Source organism: Atractosteus spatula, chromosome 5 (assembly GCF_055471065.1).
Source record: "Atractosteus spatula isolate fAtrSpa1 chromosome 5, fAtrSpa1.hap1, whole genome shotgun sequence".
Classification (NCBI taxonomy): Eukaryota; Metazoa; Chordata; class Actinopteri; order Semionotiformes; family Lepisosteidae; genus Atractosteus; species Atractosteus spatula.
The window spans coordinates 65,981,607-65,998,106 of record NC_142710.1 but is presented as its reverse complement, the minus strand read 5'-3'; the positions used below and the strand labels follow the sequence as shown (position 1 = coordinate 65,998,106).

The following is a 16,500-nucleotide window of genomic DNA, read 5'->3' as shown; positions in this document are numbered from 1 at the left end:
AGGGAGAGGAGGAGTGAGAGAGACTCGAGTACTCGAAGTCGAGGAGAAGGGCACTCCTGTCTTAGGAACACTCTTCAGTAGATTCACGGATTATGTCCACTGTTTTTTGAATGCAATTGCAACTTTTTCAAAAAAATGTTGAAGCCGTTTTTTTTAAGTGTCTTGTAATGTCCAGGTTTAGTTGTTTTTTTAATGTCAGGCAATAGCTACAGCTCTTGCCTGCACGGCAGTGGGCACCCATCCTCTCAGAGCAGTGCTCAGAGTCCAAGGCAGGCCAGCACTGACCTGGGGAATGATGCAGCTCCCTCTGTGTCCAGGGGGGCCGCAGGGGTCACTGCTCTGCAGTAAGCCCTGGGTATCATGCCCTGGTCACCAGCAAACAGGCTCAGACCCGAACCAGCTGTGTCTGGGTTACTGGGCTACACAGAAGCCCTCACAGCAAGAATGTGGACGTGAAGTGGAAGAGAGAAACTGTTTTCTTTTTACTCAAAATATGTTTTCAAAGCTATAAAAAGAGTAGTAAAATTAGGACTGGAGAAAATGGGCTTTGAAAATCATCCTCCAGCAGGTGAACCTGTGTGCAGGAAATCACAGAGAGAGGGCCACATGCAACAGGTACTTTCCGAAGAGAAACTGACTCCACCTAGAAACCTTGTTTTATGCATTGACTAGCAGAAATTTAAGTGACCATTTGATAAAAGGATAAAGTGTTTTTTTTTAATTGAAAATGAAAAATGTAATATAGTAATATTTTCCATATTCCAGGGTCTGGACAATGGGTCTCACCATGCGTTCTGGATTTCCTCATGGCACGAGCGGCCGGAAAGGCCAGAAAAGGAATTTGCAATTGAGCTGGAGTGGTACCTGCTGGCCAGCTGGAGTCGCCATGAAAACAGGCTAGCACCAAGTGTGACCACACTCTTAAACACCTCCCGCTGCTGTAGCATAGTGTGGTGAGCACGGCGGGCTTGGTCCCTGCCAGTTTGTCCACAGGCGACAGGGGCTTTCTGCTGGGCTGGGACCAAGCCTGTGGGCTGTGACTCCACACAAATGAAAGTCTGGCTGCATTTTTCACAGACACACACAGACACCTTGCGTAGGAATGCTGAACAAATAGCTGCTACAGAAGGTGCCCTTGACAGGCTGTGCATGAATGCTGCAAACAGCGGGCCTCTTTTATCTGGTCTCCCCACAGTTCCGATTGGGAGAGAGAGAGAGAAGCTGTCTCTGCCTTGAGAAGCCGTGAGATAGCTGTGGAAAAAAAGCACAGTACTGTGACCCTGGCTGCTGTCCTCAGGCTCTGCATCCTGAAGTGTTGAGCAATTTGTTATCTAAACTCACGACCAAAAACAACAGACAGGCAGACAGACGTGGTGGAAATTCAGAGCTTCCCTGGAGATGAGTCGGTATGCCAGAGCTCTCTTACCACACCAACAAACCTGAAGAACAGCTGATAAAGTGATTTAGATCTTCAAGGGGCACTTGCACGATAATGAATAATTCTGATTTGTCTGCAGGTTTACAGTGTCCTCAGCAGGAGTGATGGCTTGAAACACCGCCACCCCAGTTCAGGTCAGGAGCAGAGACCTCACCACAGGCTGCTGCTCACATAGAGGCTCCTCCTTGGCTGCACTTGCCAATGCAACAGGACTGCAGGGGGACTTGGACCAGGCAGTCTGAGGCTCCAGTGGAATTTAACCAGGATGCTGGGGTTTCCACCTCTTATGAGAAGTGCAGTAGAATCTTTAAAGATCACGCATAATCAGAAAATTAGTTCTGCTTCTCATTCCCCAAAAGCACAGCATCCCTGGGTTCTCCGGGCTAGAGGGGAGAGCGCCACCTACTGGTCCAGCAGCACTGTTGTCCACAGGAACCCGATTCCCCACCCAAACTCAGTTTGGCCTGCCTTCTCCAGCTTCACAGAGATCCGTTTTCAAAGTGGACTGGCCTGATGGTACGGCTTTGCCTTTTCCTGTTCTGTACCATAACCATGGGCGCTGCGGTGGCTCTGTGGCTCAGGATCTGCGCCTGTGGCTGGAAGGTTGCTGGTTCAAATCCTGCGGCCGGCAGAGGAATCCTACTCCATTGGGCCCCTGAGCAAGGCCCTTCACCCCACTTGCTTCAGGGGAGCCGTATAAATGGCTGACCCTGTGCTCGGACCCCAAGCTTCTCTCCCTGTCTGTGTGTCTCATGGAGAGCAAGCTGGGGTATGCAAAAAGACAAATTCCTAACGCAAGAAATTGTATATGGCCAATAAAGTGATCTTGTCTTATAACTTAGCGATTTTACCGAACCCCTCTACACTTCAGCCACTCCTTGCACAGCCTAGACCAGACTCTGACCTGCGCGGGTGAGGGTCTTGTAGATGGGGCTGAGGTACACCCCCGTGCTGGGCGCCCTCCTGTGCGGCTCCGGTATGAGCCAGATCACCGCCATTTCGGTGTACAGCTCCTTGGGCCGGGACTCCGCCAGCTGGTGGGCCGCGGGGTCCCAGCGCGCCCCCTCCAAGAACAGCCCGTGGATGTAGCAGCCGATCTCGGGGCGCTGCTCCAGCTCGCTGGGGGTCTCCTTCATCACCTGAGGGGGGGGGGGTCCAGACACAAACTGTGAGGGTGACGGTCTGCGGCCGGGACGCAGGCGCTGGAGCGACAGCAGTGGTGTGTAGACATGCCTTGAAGTCGAAGGAAATGGTGTCAATGGAGATGACGGACTTGCGGGCGAAGTTCTGCAGCGTCCCGGTCAGGAAGGCCTGCGGGAAGAAGAATCCGCTGATCCAGAAGACGGGAGGGATGCCCTCGGAGATCCATTTTTCCAAGAAGCTGATCCTCTGCAGCAGGTCTGACACCCAGGAGGCCAGGGGCTTCAGGGAGGGGTAAGCCTGTAGAGTGGAGCCGAGAGGGAGAGGCCTAAACACACTACACACTACACCTGAGCACTCTCCCCCTGGGCCCCAGAGTTCAGTCTTTACACTCTGATATTCTGAGGTTCTACCATGCGGTCAAACAAAGTTTCTGAGCTACACAGCTCCTGGGCTAGAGAAGCACGGGGACAGGGGTCAGGGGTCAGGGGTCTTGCCTTGGCATTCCACATCTGTGGCACAGTGTTGTTGAAAAGGCTGTTGGCCATGAGTTCCAGCTCAGAGGACATCACCACCAGCCCCTTCAGAGCTTTCAGCAGGTCACTGAGGCTCTGAGCGATCACCCCCAGCAGGCGATTGTACCTGAGAAACAGAGAGGCCAGAGAGAGAGAATAAGCTGTAGGTCTTGCTTTAAGCCTTACACTCTCCTGTTCAAAGGCCTGACCAGAGGTCTCCTCTGGATGGCCTGCCCTTTAGAACTACAGCAGTAAATGTGTACAGATAAAGCCTGATAAACCTCATAGCTCTGCTGAAATGAAATCCCACTCCCTCTACAGTACTTCCACACCTGGTGGAGGAGGTGGCAGCATTGACTGATGCAATGGAGAGTAAGTTGCTATGCTGTGTCTATTTCTGCCTAGATGTGCCCTGCACTGGGCTGCTGTGTGGCTCAGCCAGTAAATAAGACACTTTACAGGTAATCTCCACCAGCACCGAAGTTACAGCCCACCTGGATGATGCGACGGCAGCCAGAATGCTCCAGTACGCTCCCCACACCCCAGCTCTCAGTGGGGACGAGCCAGTTCAGAGATGGGGATTATTAGGAGGCCATGACTGGTAAAGGCCAGGGGGAGATTTGGCCAGGACATGGGGTAACACCCCTACTTTTTTTTTCGAGAAACGCCCTGGGATTTTTAATTACCACAGAGTCAGGACCTCGGTTTTGCATCTTATCCAAAGGAAGGTGCCTTTTTACATTATAGTGTCCCCGTCACCATACTGGGGCATTAGGACCCACACAGACACTGTGTGTAGTGTATTGCTTACAGATGTGGGTGCCTACAGCAGCTGTTTCCTGGGGCCCTAGCAGGGGCTGTGTCTCACCTGATGACCTCCTGGATCAGCACAGTGTTCATGGACTCCTCATACAGGACGGGGTACCTCCTGGTCACCTCCTGCACGTCAATGGGCTGGGGCACCTTCTCTGCGATCCCACCCACGATCTCCTCCACGATCTGAGGAGAGAGGAGAGGCTCCGATCCCACACAGATTCCTGGCTCAGTAGCCCTCGTTCACGCAGAGGAGGGACAGCCCGTTCTGAAACATTCTCTTTTACTCACGACCCCCTCTAACAGTGCAATGACCCCCAGTTTCTCCCCTGTCCTATTACAGGGACCCCCCAGGTTCCCCCCTGTGCAGTACCTCCTCCCGGGCCTTGCCCCCGCTGGTCGAGGCTCTGGGCTGCAGCTGCAGCACGGCTCCCAGCAGCGCAAAGGTCTCGTTCTGGGCGAAGGTGATGTTGGCGTTGTCGTGGAGACCAAAGATCTCAGGAGTGTCGTTGATGGGCAGGCTCCTGATGTACTCCAAATAACCCTGCAGCAGGACAGAGGGGGACAGCAGAGAGAGGCGGGGAGATGTGGGTGTGGCTGAGCAGAAGTAAAGGCAGAATGGAGGTGTCCCTGGAGCTCCAAGTGTGACAGTGTAGCTGTGTTGAGCTCACACAGGGAGGAGGTTGTGGGTCAGAGAGCGCTGGGGGTGACAGTGTAGCTGTGCTGAGCTCACACACGGAGGAGGTTGTGGGTCAGAGAGCTGGGAGACCTGAGTGTGACAGTGTAGCTGTGTTGAGCTCACACAGGGAGGAGGTTGTGGGTCAGAGAGCGCTGGGTGTGACAGTGTAGCTGTGCTGAGCTCACACACGGAGGAGGTTGTGGGTCAGAGAGCGCTGGGTGTGACAGTGTAGCTGTGTTGAGCTCACACAGGGAGGAGGTTGTGGGTCAGAGAGCGCTGGGGGTGACAGTGTAGCTGTGCTGAGCTCACACAGGGAGGAGGTTGTGGGTCAGAGAGCGCTGGGGGTGACAGTGTAGCTGTGCTGAGCTCACACACGGAGGAGGTTGTGGGTCAGAGAGCTGGGAGACCTGAGTGTGACAGTGTAGCTGTGTTGAGCTCACACACGGAGGAGGTTGTGGGTCAGAGCGCTGGGTGTGACAGTGTAGCTGTGCTGAGCTCACACACGGAGGAGGTTGTGGGTCAGAGAGCGCTGGGGGTGACAGTGTAGCTGTGCTGAGCTCACACAGGGAGGAGGTTGTGGGTAAGAGAGCGCTGGGGGTGACAGTGTAGCTGTGCTGAGCTCACACACGGAGGAGGTTGTGGGTCAGAGAGCTGGGAGACCTGAGTGTGACAGTGTAGCTGTGTTGAGCTCACACACGGAGGAGGTTGTGGGTCAGAGAGCGCTGGGTGTGACAGTGTAGCTGTGCTGAGCTCACACACGGAGGAGGTTGTGGGTCAGAGAGCGCTGGGTGTGACAGTGTAGCTGTGTTGAGCTCACACAGGGAGGAGGTTGTGGGTCAGAGAGCGCTGGGGGTGACAGTGTAGCTGTGCTGAGCTCACACAGGGAGGAGGTTGTGGGTCAGAGAGCGCTGGGGGTGACAGTGTAGCTGTGCTGAGCTCACACACGGAGGAGGTTGTGGGTCAGAGAGCTGGGAGACCTGAGTGTGACAGTGTAGCTGTGTTGAGCTCACACACGGAGGAGGTTGTGGGTCAGAGCGCTGGGTGTGACAGTGTAGCTGTGCTGAGCTCACACACGGAGGAGGTTGTGGGTCAGAGAGCGCTGGGTGTGACAGTGTAGCTGTGCTGAGCTCACACACGGAGGAGGTTGTGGGTCAGAGAGCGCTGGGTGTGACAGTGTAGCTGTGTTCACACACTGAGGAGGTTGTGGGTCAGAGAGCGCTGGGTGTGACAGTGTAGCTGTGCTGTGTTCACACACTAAGGAGGTTGTGGGTCAGAGAGCGCTGGGGGTGACAGTGTAGCTGTGCTGAGCTCACACACGGAGGAGGTTGTGGGTCAGAGAGCTGGGAGACCTGAGTGTGACAGTGTAGCTGTGTTGAGCTCACACACGGAGGAGGTTGTGGGTCAGAGAGCGCTGGGTGTGACAGTGTAGCTGTGCTGAGCTCACACACGGAGGAGGTTGTGGGTCAGAGAGCGCTGGGTGTGACAGTGTAGCTGTGTTGAGCTCACACAGGGAGGAGGTTGTGGGTCAGAGAGCGCTGGGGGTGACAGTGTAGCTGTGCTGAGCTCACACAGGGAGGAGGTTGTGGGTCAGAGAGCGCTGGGGGTGACAGTGTAGCTGTGCTGAGCTCACACACGGAGGAGGTTGTGGGTCAGAGAGCTGGGAGACCTGAGTGTGACAGTGTAGCTGTGTTGAGCTCACACACGGAGGAGGTTGTGGGTCAGAGAGCGCTGGGGGTGACAGTGTAACTGTGTTCACACACGGAGGAGGTTGTGGGTCAGAGAGCGCTGGGGGTGACAGTGTAGCTGTGTTCACACACGGAGGAGGTTGTGGGTCAGAGAGCGCTGGGTGTGACAGTGTAGCTGTGCTGTGCTCACACACTAAGGAGGTTGTGGGTCAGAGAGCGCTGGGTGTGACAGTGTAGCTGTGTTCACACACGGAGGAGGTTGTGGGTCAGAGAGCGCTGGGTGTGACAGTGTAGCTGTGTTCACACACAGAGGAGGTTGTGGGTCAGAGAGCGCTGGGGGTGACAGTGTAGCTGTGTTCACACACTGAGGAGGTTGTGGGTCAGAGAGCGCTGGGGGTGACAGTGTAGCTGTGCTGTGCTCACACACTGAGGAGGTTGTGGGTCAGAGAGCGCTGGGGGTGACAGTGTAACTGTGTTCACACACTGAGGAGGTTGTGGGTCAGAGAGCGCTGGGTGTGACAGTGTAGCTATGTTCACACACTGAGGAGGTTGTGGGTCAGAGAGCGCTGGGGGTGACAGTGTAGCTGTGTTCACACACTGAGGAAGTTGTGGGTCAGAGAGCGCTGGGTGTGACAGTGTAGCTGTGCTGTGTTCACTCACTAAGGAGGTTGTGGGTCAGAGAGCGCTGGGGGTGACAGTGTAGCTGTGTTCACACACGGAGGAGGTTGTGGGTCAGAGAGCGCTGGGGGTGACAGTGTAGCTGTGCTGAGCTCACACACAGAGGAGGTTGTGGGTCAGAGAGCGCTGGGGGTGACAGTGTAGCTGTGTTCACACACTGAGGAGGTTGTGGGTCAGAGAGCGCTGGGGGTGACAGTGTAGCTGTGCTCACACACTGAGGAGGTTGTGGGTCAGAGAGCGCTGGGGGTGACAGTGTAGCTGTGTTCACACACTGAGGAGGTTGTGGGTCAGAGAGCGCTGGGTGTGACAGTGTAGCTGTGTTCACACACTGAGGAGGTTGTGGGTCAGAGAGCGCTGGGGGTGACAGTGTAGCTGTGTTCACACACTGAGGAGGTTGTGGGTCAGAGAGCGCTGGGTGTGACAGTGTAGCTGTGTTCACACACTGAGGAGGTTGTGGGTCAGAGAGCACTGGGGGTGACAGTGTAGCTGTGCTGTGCTCACACACTGAGGAGGTTGTGGGTCAGAGAGCGCTGGGTGTGACAGTGTAGCTGTGTTCACACACGGAGGAGGTTGCGGCTCAGAGATCACTCACGCCCAGGTTCAAGGTGGTGCTAATCTGGCAGTAGATGCCGGACTGGGAGTAGGCGTGCTCCTCATTCAGCACGGCAGGGCAGTAGAAATCCTGCAGGATGTTGAGGATGCAGCGACGGTCCCAGTCATCCGTCACACGTCCCCCGTAGTTTATCTCCCCGGCTGTGTACTGCAGCACCTGGAGAACAAGGGGAAACACGCAAGCAAGAGAGTCAACAGTTGGTTGCCACTATCCACACAGTGCATATAACTGCAAATAAGATAAGATACTGGGTATATCACGCACATACTATATCTGTACTGTCCCCAATCCACTGTTTGGTTACTGCCAGCATTGTTTTCTAATGTTTCTGTTTAATACAACACTGCTTAAAGCACTGAAAAATAATCTCACTGATCACATAGAGATAGTCGGCATGTGCGATGCGTAATATGACCTGTTCTTCCTAAGATTTAATTAAATTCTGAGTGAGACAGATTATCTGGGGGGTATGAGGCATTGCCTGGGCTGCTATCCACACTCGTGCATCAATATCACGTCATGTGTTAATGGCCGGTCAACGCTGCAGGACAGAGGGACCAGGCAGAGAGGTGACTGATGCCTGCTCATCCTGCTACTTCTATTTTCGTGTTGCCTTTGGTTTTCTGATACAACCCCTGAGCTGAGCGGCACGGGCGCAGGGCTGCCGCACCTTGTAGGGGATGTCCTGGTACTCATCCAGGAACATCTTCAGCTGGCTGATGCAGATGCGCAGGTCCCCGTCGGTGAACTCGTACGGGATGTTGAACCCCAGGGGGCCGAACTTCCTGCGCTCCAGGGCGTTGCCATGGAACAGGCAGAGCGACAGCAGCAGGGACTTGAACTCGCTCACCTGCAGAGGAGACACAGCGTCAGCCGAGATGGTCGCTCGGTGAGAGGGCTGACAAAGCACAGGGTGAGCCGGAGCAAAGCAGACGTCCGGCGCAGCAGCTGCAGCGCGCAAGCGCCACACCGTTATATTTAAAAAATGGAGCAGGAACAGAATCGTGCAGTGGGAACAGTAGCACAGCCCAGCAGGAAGGGAAGGAATGAGGCAGGGAGTGTGTGAGCAGTGTAAGATAAGGGCTGGGATCTGGCTGAAGAAGCAGAGAGCAAGAGAGACACAGAGAGAGAGAGAGAGAAGGAAGAGGGGGCAGTGGAGAGGGGCGGGACAATGGGGTGATCCATGTGGCTGGAGCAGGGGACCCCGAGTGAGCTCCTGCTCTCCGAGCGCACCCCACCTTGGAGCAGGAGCCGAGGAAGTCGTCCGTCAGGCTGAGGTAGGACTTCAGCAGGTTGGCCTTGATGCCGCGGGGGGGCTCGATGGTCATCTTGGAGCCGTTCTGCAGGATGGACACTGGGAACTTGTTACTGGGAAGACTGGTCAGCCACAGGCGGAAATCCCGGTGCACCTGGAATCAGAGATCGGGGGGAAGGCACAGTCACTAGGGTCTTTTCTGCTCTTCATTTTTATTTTTTTAAATTGGGACCGACTGTTTCTCACACACTGGAGCTGCCAGCGGCTAACAGCTCAGCTTACTGGTATCCCTCCTATATGAACCAAGGGGATCAAGGGCAATGTGCGCTTTCCTATACGACCTGCCCTGTCAGAATCCTCTGCCACTGTCAGGCTGTGAGTCCCTCAGTGCCAGGAGAGGCAGCTTTCATCAGGGGCAGGTGGACTGGCACAGGCTCACAGTCACATGGGTCATCGCAGGCCCGGCCCTGCTGACCGGCAGAAGAAGAATGACCTGGCTGACCTCGCCACTGTGCTCCACTGTCTGGACGATTCTGGCCAGGTTGCGGTTGTCCTACACTGGTGATGTCTGGTACGCAGGGCTCAGTCTGCTCACTGAACGGGCACTGCAGCGTCCTACAAACCATGTGCTTCCCACACTAGTTTCTGTCTCCTGCTGTAGTTGGATGCCATGAGGAGCACAGTAAGGCTGTGCCTGCTTGTGTGTCTGCAGGTCGGTCTGCACATCAGAGCGTGCTTCAGCATGTGCACCGTATTGCCTGGCCTCCTGTCCACCTGTCTGCCTAGCTCCCAGTCCCCTGTCCACCTGTCTGCCTGTCTGCCTAGCTCCCTGTCCCCTGTCCACCTGGCCCCCTGTCTGCGCCTCACCTTGTCGATGTCAATGGTCTCAATGAGCCTCTCTAGTGAGGGCATCCAGCTGGGCGCCAGGTGGCAGTTCTGGAAGAAGATCCACTTTCCTCTCTCCATGGCGCTGTGCATCATCGTCTCTGCCCGCGGGCCCTGCACACCAAATATCACAACCACGATAAGAGCGATATGACCTTGCGCCCTTGGTGCTGGGTACAAGGGGGCTCACATCTCCCTCACAGAGTGCAGGAGGAGCTGTCGGAGCCCTCTGTAAGCAAGCACAGCGAAGTCACTTTCTTTCACACTGTGAAGCACAGCCGCGGGCGGTGGCACGAATAACACTGTCAGACACAAAAGCTGTTATCAGCAGTCGTCCACCTGCAGCTGAGAAAGGAGAAAGCCTGTCGTTTTCAATGGCTTTACCCCTGCTTTGCCCTAACAAAGGGCTGCATCCAGTCCAGAAAGCACCCGGACAATTCATAACCAGAGATGTTGTGACAGAAACAAAACATACAAGATTCTGTTCTGTCCTGCTCTCAGGAGCAGGTGGTTTGGAGGATGTGGGTCAAGCAGGACATTTCCCAGCCTGGAAGGTGGGGCCAGTGAGTGCCCAGCTCTCACCTGGCCCTGCCCCAGGGAGATGGCGTTCAGCTTCTTGGAGAACTTCATGGCCTCGGCGAACTTGTAGAGGTCAGCAGCGGGGTCGGTCCCGGGGGAGAGCACGAAGATCAGAGGGGTGGAGGGGGACGACTCTCTGAACACGGCGGAGAGGTCCGCCGTCTGCGGCAGAGGAGGAGACCAAGGAAGAGGGTGAAGGGGGCGATGAGGGAGGGTCGCTCGTCAGAGAAAAGAAGACTCGATCGATAACGCGACCGGAGTGAGCAGCAGTCGTGGGCCTCCCAGTTCTCAGAAGACCACTGATTGCTAACAAACTGTCACTCAGCAGCCCTCTCTGTTCCAAGGGAGCCAAGTAGACCAGGGGGTTAAACATCGGTATCAACAGAGACACTGCAGAGTCACTGACCGCAGGACCTTGGTTTGTGTCTCTCCTGAAGGACCTAGCACTGCTGCTTCAGACATGACGCACAGGGCGTCCTTGGTAGGGCCAAGACTCAGAAAATAACCCTTCAGTGTGATCACTGATGGATGGCTCTCGCAGTCACCAGAAATCCTTTCCCAGTGCGTCACACGACTCGGCGTGACACATCACAACTCGGCTCGACTCAGCACAATTCTGCATAGCGCAGCACACCTCAGCACCACAGCATTATTCATTATTCACTCATCTCAGCTCAGCATGACTGAGTGTGACTCAGCTCGACCCGGCGCGTGGCCAGCAGAGTGGGGAGCGCACCTGCGGCTCGATGAATCGCTGCCCCAGGTGGGCCGACACGAAGTCCTGCATCCCGAGGGTCAGGCAGTCGGCGCGCAGGCAGCGCAGGACCAGCAGCTTCTGGAAAGAGTCCAGCTGGGAGTCCCACTCGGCAGGCAGCGCCTCCCTAGGAGAACACAAAGCCACATGGGTGAGGGACGAGAACCGCTCCCTCAAGGTCAAGAATGAAGATACTAGAGGTTTGTTGACGTTTGTTACCAGCCAGGCATTTAAATAATGTGCAGGTCAGCCAGTGTTCATGAGATTTGTATTCATCATGAACTTTCCAGGAACTTTACAAGCCCGGAACAGACGTGACTCATACGTTCACGTTCTACTCCTGAGAACTTCAGCTAGCGTCTGGCCATTATTTTAAAGTGTTATCTTTTTAACTGACCCCCCTGAGAGGAGACCTGGTCAAGATCGATTCTCTGTTTTGATTTATTTTCTCTTACTGACAAGCACTTAAAAGGAAACACAGGGGAACAGTAGCCAAAAAAGGAGACGTAGAGGAACGATAACCAAAATCTTCACCTCTATTTACTTCATAGGTCTGGCCTGTTACTTTCAGGGAGTTTGTAATCCCGGACTTGGCAGGTTTTAGGAGGTGTGCTTGGAAACGTGCCTGAGGGAGGCTGGCTTTAAGGGAATTCACCCAGCAAGCCAGCACACAAAGCTTCAGCTTTCGCCAGAGCTCGGTGTTTTAATCGATCACACCACAGCACATCCTGTGCGGGCGGCGCACCTGTGTGGCTCCGCGCTGTCGAAGATCCTCTTGAAGCCCTCCAGGTTGTGCGTGAAGCTCTCGGCGAAGTCGGAGAAGCTGCTCAGCGCCGACAGCCCCAGGACGTCCTGCCAAGCGCGCTCCGACAGCCAGTCCGCCACCGGCTTGGGGGTGTGGCTCTGCACCGTCCCGCCAGACAGCAGGTAGCGCCACTCCACCTGGAGGCCCGGAGCAGACAAGCAGGAGTCAAGGCAGGTGCAATACAGGCCTACCAGCCTGTTCACAGAGATGCCTGATTATACATAAAGTGTCACGGAGCACGGAGCCTAGGGGATTTCACAGGCTTCACAGCTCATAGCCAGGTTCAGCTGATCAGACATCACTCTTCTGTTAGTCTGGACAGCTCTGGAGGGCAGAGCCGCGCAGAGCCTGCAGGGATGGAGCAGGGGACGGGTGCAGAGGAAGAGGAAGGATGGGGAAGGGCAGTGTTCCAGGACAAGCAGCCGGATGGGTCTCACCATGTCGATTTTGTCTTCGTTCGTCATGATGCGGGCGCATAGCAGGAAGGCGAACATGAGCTTGTGCTTCTCGAACAGGCTACGGCACACGTTGCTGTACAGGCTGAAGGTGAAGAACTCGTTGATGTTGACGATCCTCTTCTCCACCGTGTCTGAAATGCAGGGCCAGGTCAGGAGAGGGAGAAGCGCATGCAAATCGGGTTAGGAAAGAAAGAGCAAAGTGCTGTACCCTCTTGCTAACAGATCTCACTGTAGCTCAGAAGGGATCCTGATGTGTTCTTGTAATTTTACTCTCAAACTCAGGAACTCACACTGACATTTCTGCCTTGCAGCCTGATTCTGCATCAGGAATCAGCTGCTGAGGATGAGAACAGAGTCACCCTGTCTCCTGTTTCATGTAACCTCTGACACAGCCCTGACAGCCTGACAGTGCTGAGACTCAGTGTCAGAGAACACCGTTTCCACCCAGACTTTACAGTACACTGCCATCACATGCACATTATTAGCCTTAGCTTCTTAAACTGATTAAAGACTTATTAAAGACACTTATCTGTGGGCAACAGAATGAGATCTGAAAGGAAGCAGAGATTAACTCATTTTTTAAAGATGACAGGAACGTACTGTATGTATAAATAAACTCAATAAATCCTTTTTTGCATGTTGTGAGCTCTTAGATGTTTAAAGGTTTCATTGGCACTTCACTGCACTTGTGCGTATGACAAACTGAACTGAACTGAAGGTGTGTTAGAATGCCAAACGGCGGAGAAGTGCGCACCGGCTCTCTCGGAGTTGGCGATGCCGGCCATGAAGATGCCCAGGAACCACTCCAGGGAGTACTGGTACATGGGGTCGACGCTGGCCAGGTCCGAGACGCAGAAGAACAGGATCTGCGTGCGCACGGCGACGGGCACGTACTGCAGCCGCGTGGCGTCGATGTCCCGCTCCGTCTGCTCCGCCGCCGTCACCTTGGCCTGCGGGAGCCGGCCGGCGCAGGTTAGTCCCACCCTGGGGGGCCCAGTGGGGCCCAGTCACTGGGCAGCACCGAGCGCCGCTCGAGGGAAAACACAGTGGGAGACTGCGGGGGGGGAGGGGGGGGCTCTGCAACTTTCTGAGCCCAGTGATCAATAAAAACCAAACCTATCTGTCATCTAGCTACAGACACGAGAGAAGAATTCCAACTGATGTATGCAAACTGCACTTTCTGTATGTGTCCTGTAGTATCAAACATTTCATGATCTCTTGATTTTCGGCCTTTGTGATGACTTCTGTGAAAAAGGACAGGGAAAACAGAGAAAGAGCAAGCACTCGCAAACACGCTCTGCTCTGCAAGCGCAGCAGCTGTAACCTGTGGCGTTTCCCCCCTGGATGAAGCAGGGGCCGTGAGTGCAGTGTCCGGGTGGGTGTTGGGGCTGGGGCCGTCACACTGGTGTGGGCAGTGCAGGGCAGAGTGGCACAGAGTGTAGCGTGCGGAGTGTGGCGCACCTTGATTTCTCCGGCCTTGACCTTGGACGCCCCCAGCACCTTGATGAGCTCCTCGTCGTCCACGGGGTTGCCCTCGGAGGAGCTCAGCCGGAACAGGATCTGGTCCTCGATCTCCTTCAGCTCCTGCCGCATGCGGGCGTTGCTGACGATCAGCTGGTTCTTGGCCTCCTCCAGGTCGGGCCTCTCCTCGGCCACCACGCGGCCCAGCAGCTGGTCCTCCAGCCCACTGCCCGAGACAGGGGGAGCCCGCTTACAGGAGCAATCTCTGAGTGCTAGACCTTCTCTGTATCTTTACTGTGCGGGTCCGCGGTAAGAGCTCTCTACAGCGCAGCAGAGACCGAGACAAAACCATCTGAGAAGAAAATAAACCCACCACGCAACTCGGAGAGACAGAAACCACAGACTGGAGTCTCATGTTCAGCGTTGGTGTCTGAGAATAGTAAATCGGTAAGCAACCGGAGCTCCACCACGCAATAACCACACCCACGTGGGCTGGAATGACGTCACCTTCTGGATGAAAGGAGCGCAGAGACCTCAGGGAGGTGCACCCCAGCCCTGGGACGAGGCGCGTGGGAAGGAGCAGGCTGAGGGGCTGGGAGCCCGTCCTGCAGGCCCTTACCTGGGAGAGAGTGTGAAGTTGATGAGCGTAACCTTGGTGGATATCTCGGGGGAGTAGTGGGGGTTGGGCAGCTTGGTGGTGATGTACATCTGGAAGTCGTTGTGGTACGGGATCACGGTGTCGCCCAGCCTCAGCACGGTGGTGCCCTGCTGCTTGTAGGTCTGCGGAGCACAAAACACCCAGACCCGCGCTGCTGAGTCGGACTGCAGGCAGCCGCCGCACGGATCTCTGCACCTGGCGGGAGCCAGTAAGAGCCAGGCGTGCTCTACAGCGGGGGCGGCCAGTCCACGGCTCTGACCTGCCGCAGCAGCACGGGTTCCAGCGCGGGGTCCAGCTCCTCCCCCACGTTCTCCAGCAGGCAGGGCTTCCCGAAGCGGATGGCGTTCTCCAGGCTGCGCAGGAAGTCCCGGTCGCTCAGCTTCATCACGTCCAGGCCGCTGTCCTTCCTCTGAAGCCGCGTGCGCCGCCGCCGCACACACACGGGCACAGGTCACATGGGGGTGGCACAGGACCGGTCACGCTTGTGAATGAGATCTGAACTCTGGGGGTTTTACATTCTGGAGGTCAACAGCCTCTGAAACCGGGGGCTCTCTTAAAGCACTGCCAGGGTGGGTGCAAAACAAAGCCAGCAATAACGGCCCGCCTCTTGTCCAGGCTCTGATCGGTCAGTCCAGACTTTGTGAGTTTTCGAAACCCGACAGAATCTAACGTTGAAATAGACGAGGGACACAGTTTTTGTCAAAGCCAAAAACACAACCCATCCGTTTCCTTCACTGTGGGAAAACCGCCCACCTAATTAATTCAATCTGGAGCAGGCGGTGTGGCCAGAGTGGAGGTGGAGCGTTGTGCTTGCAGGCGGCGAGATGCTGATGCTGCATCAGTTAAGACATTAGAGCTTGTTTTCACTTTGCGCAGGGCTGGAAATCCAGCTCCTGAAAATCAACAAAAACTCCTCTCCTTCAGAGGCAGGAAACGTTCGCTCCTTCACGAGAAGTGCAGCAGAATCCCAACCCCTCAGATTTTATTCAGCCTTCAATTTATGGGCAGAAGACTGGGATAGTCTCGGCTCAGTTGACCTGGTAATTGGCTCAGTGAAGTTAATAATAATAATTCCTGACACTTCTATAGCGCTTTTCTGGACACCCCACTCACAGCGCTTTACAGGTAATGGGGATCCCCTCCACCACCCCCAGTGTGCAGCCCCACCTGGATGGTGCACATCAAGTTAGCAAGCTGGCACCGAGCACCAGGCCCCGGGTCTCACCATGTTCCGGATCCACTTGTTGGCCTGTCCCTGCGGGTCGATGAAGTGAGGCCAGCGCTGGGAGTACTGCGCGATCACGCCGTTCTCCACCGACAGAGTGTCCTTGGGCAGCCCTGTGATCTACAGACACGGGCACAGGCAAGCAGGCTGAGAGCCAGCGCCTGGGGGCTCGGCACCTCTCTCCAGCCTCCCAGGCCAGCTCAGGCCTCAGTGCTGTGTTACATTCCCTAAAGGTCTCTCACTAGCTCCCGAGGAGCTGGAGCCAGTGCATTAATCTTAGCTCATTCAATAACATGGGCGTGCAACGTCAGGACAGCTGTAGGAGTGCATTGAGCAGAATCAGTAACTTAAGTTTACAAATTCACCTAGAAATGAAGCTTGTCACAGTGATTAGCACCTCGTACAAATATTTTAAGTGTCAAGTGTCAGTGTCAAGTCTGAAAACCGGGTCACGTACGGTGTTAAGAATTCTTACATCATTAGGTTCTGCGTCACTTAGATCTGCTCATTTTTGGTTATTCTTGCAATGGGACGTTCATCACTTTTAAAAGGTACATGAACAGAAAATACCATTAATCTGTGCATAAGCAATTCATTCATGTTTGCAGGAAAATATCAAGAGATAAAAGCAGCACAATTCAATGCATCTGTTTAAATTCATGGGGCAGTGTGCTCACTGCCAGTGAGCCCCAAACTGCGGGCTCCCCCAGCGCTGACCTGCCAGGAGCGAATCTTCACAGGGTCCCCCAGCGTGCTGATGAGACTGGGCTCACTGGTGTGGGGGACCCCCAGCTCCTTGAACCCCCGGAGCCACTCCTCTGCCATGGCAGCCCGGTACTCGCCCTGGGGAGAAAGACCA

The 16,500-nt window shown here is 55.2% G+C and overlaps 1 protein-coding gene across 1 annotated transcript in view; it reads right to left on the bottom strand.

The window, feature by feature from the left end:
• dnah1 (dynein, axonemal, heavy chain 1) overlaps positions 1–16,500 on the bottom strand; it is a 60,273-nt gene that overhangs the window by 388 nt on the left and 43,385 nt on the right. Inside the window, exons 59-77 of the mRNA XM_088915541.1 lie at positions 16,359–16,484; positions 15,642–15,761; positions 14,676–14,825; positions 14,378–14,538; positions 13,759–13,984; positions 13,052–13,247; positions 12,277–12,428; positions 11,780–11,976; positions 11,017–11,161; positions 10,284–10,442; positions 9,684–9,815; positions 8,795–8,970; positions 8,232–8,406; positions 7,541–7,717; positions 4,280–4,450; positions 3,962–4,092; positions 3,076–3,220; positions 2,672–2,878; positions 2,343–2,577 (exon numbers count right to left, since the gene is read on the bottom strand). Coding sequence (XP_088771667.1) covers positions 2,343–2,577; positions 2,672–2,878; positions 3,076–3,220; positions 3,962–4,092; positions 4,280–4,450; positions 7,541–7,717; positions 8,232–8,406; positions 8,795–8,970; positions 9,684–9,815; positions 10,284–10,442; positions 11,017–11,161; positions 11,780–11,976; positions 12,277–12,428; positions 13,052–13,247; positions 13,759–13,984; positions 14,378–14,538; positions 14,676–14,825; positions 15,642–15,761; positions 16,359–16,484 — 3,181 coding nt within the window. The remainder of the gene's footprint in view (positions 1–2,342; positions 2,578–2,671; positions 2,879–3,075; positions 3,221–3,961; positions 4,093–4,279; positions 4,451–7,540; positions 7,718–8,231; positions 8,407–8,794; positions 8,971–9,683; positions 9,816–10,283; positions 10,443–11,016; positions 11,162–11,779; positions 11,977–12,276; positions 12,429–13,051; positions 13,248–13,758; positions 13,985–14,377; positions 14,539–14,675; positions 14,826–15,641; positions 15,762–16,358; positions 16,485–16,500) is intronic.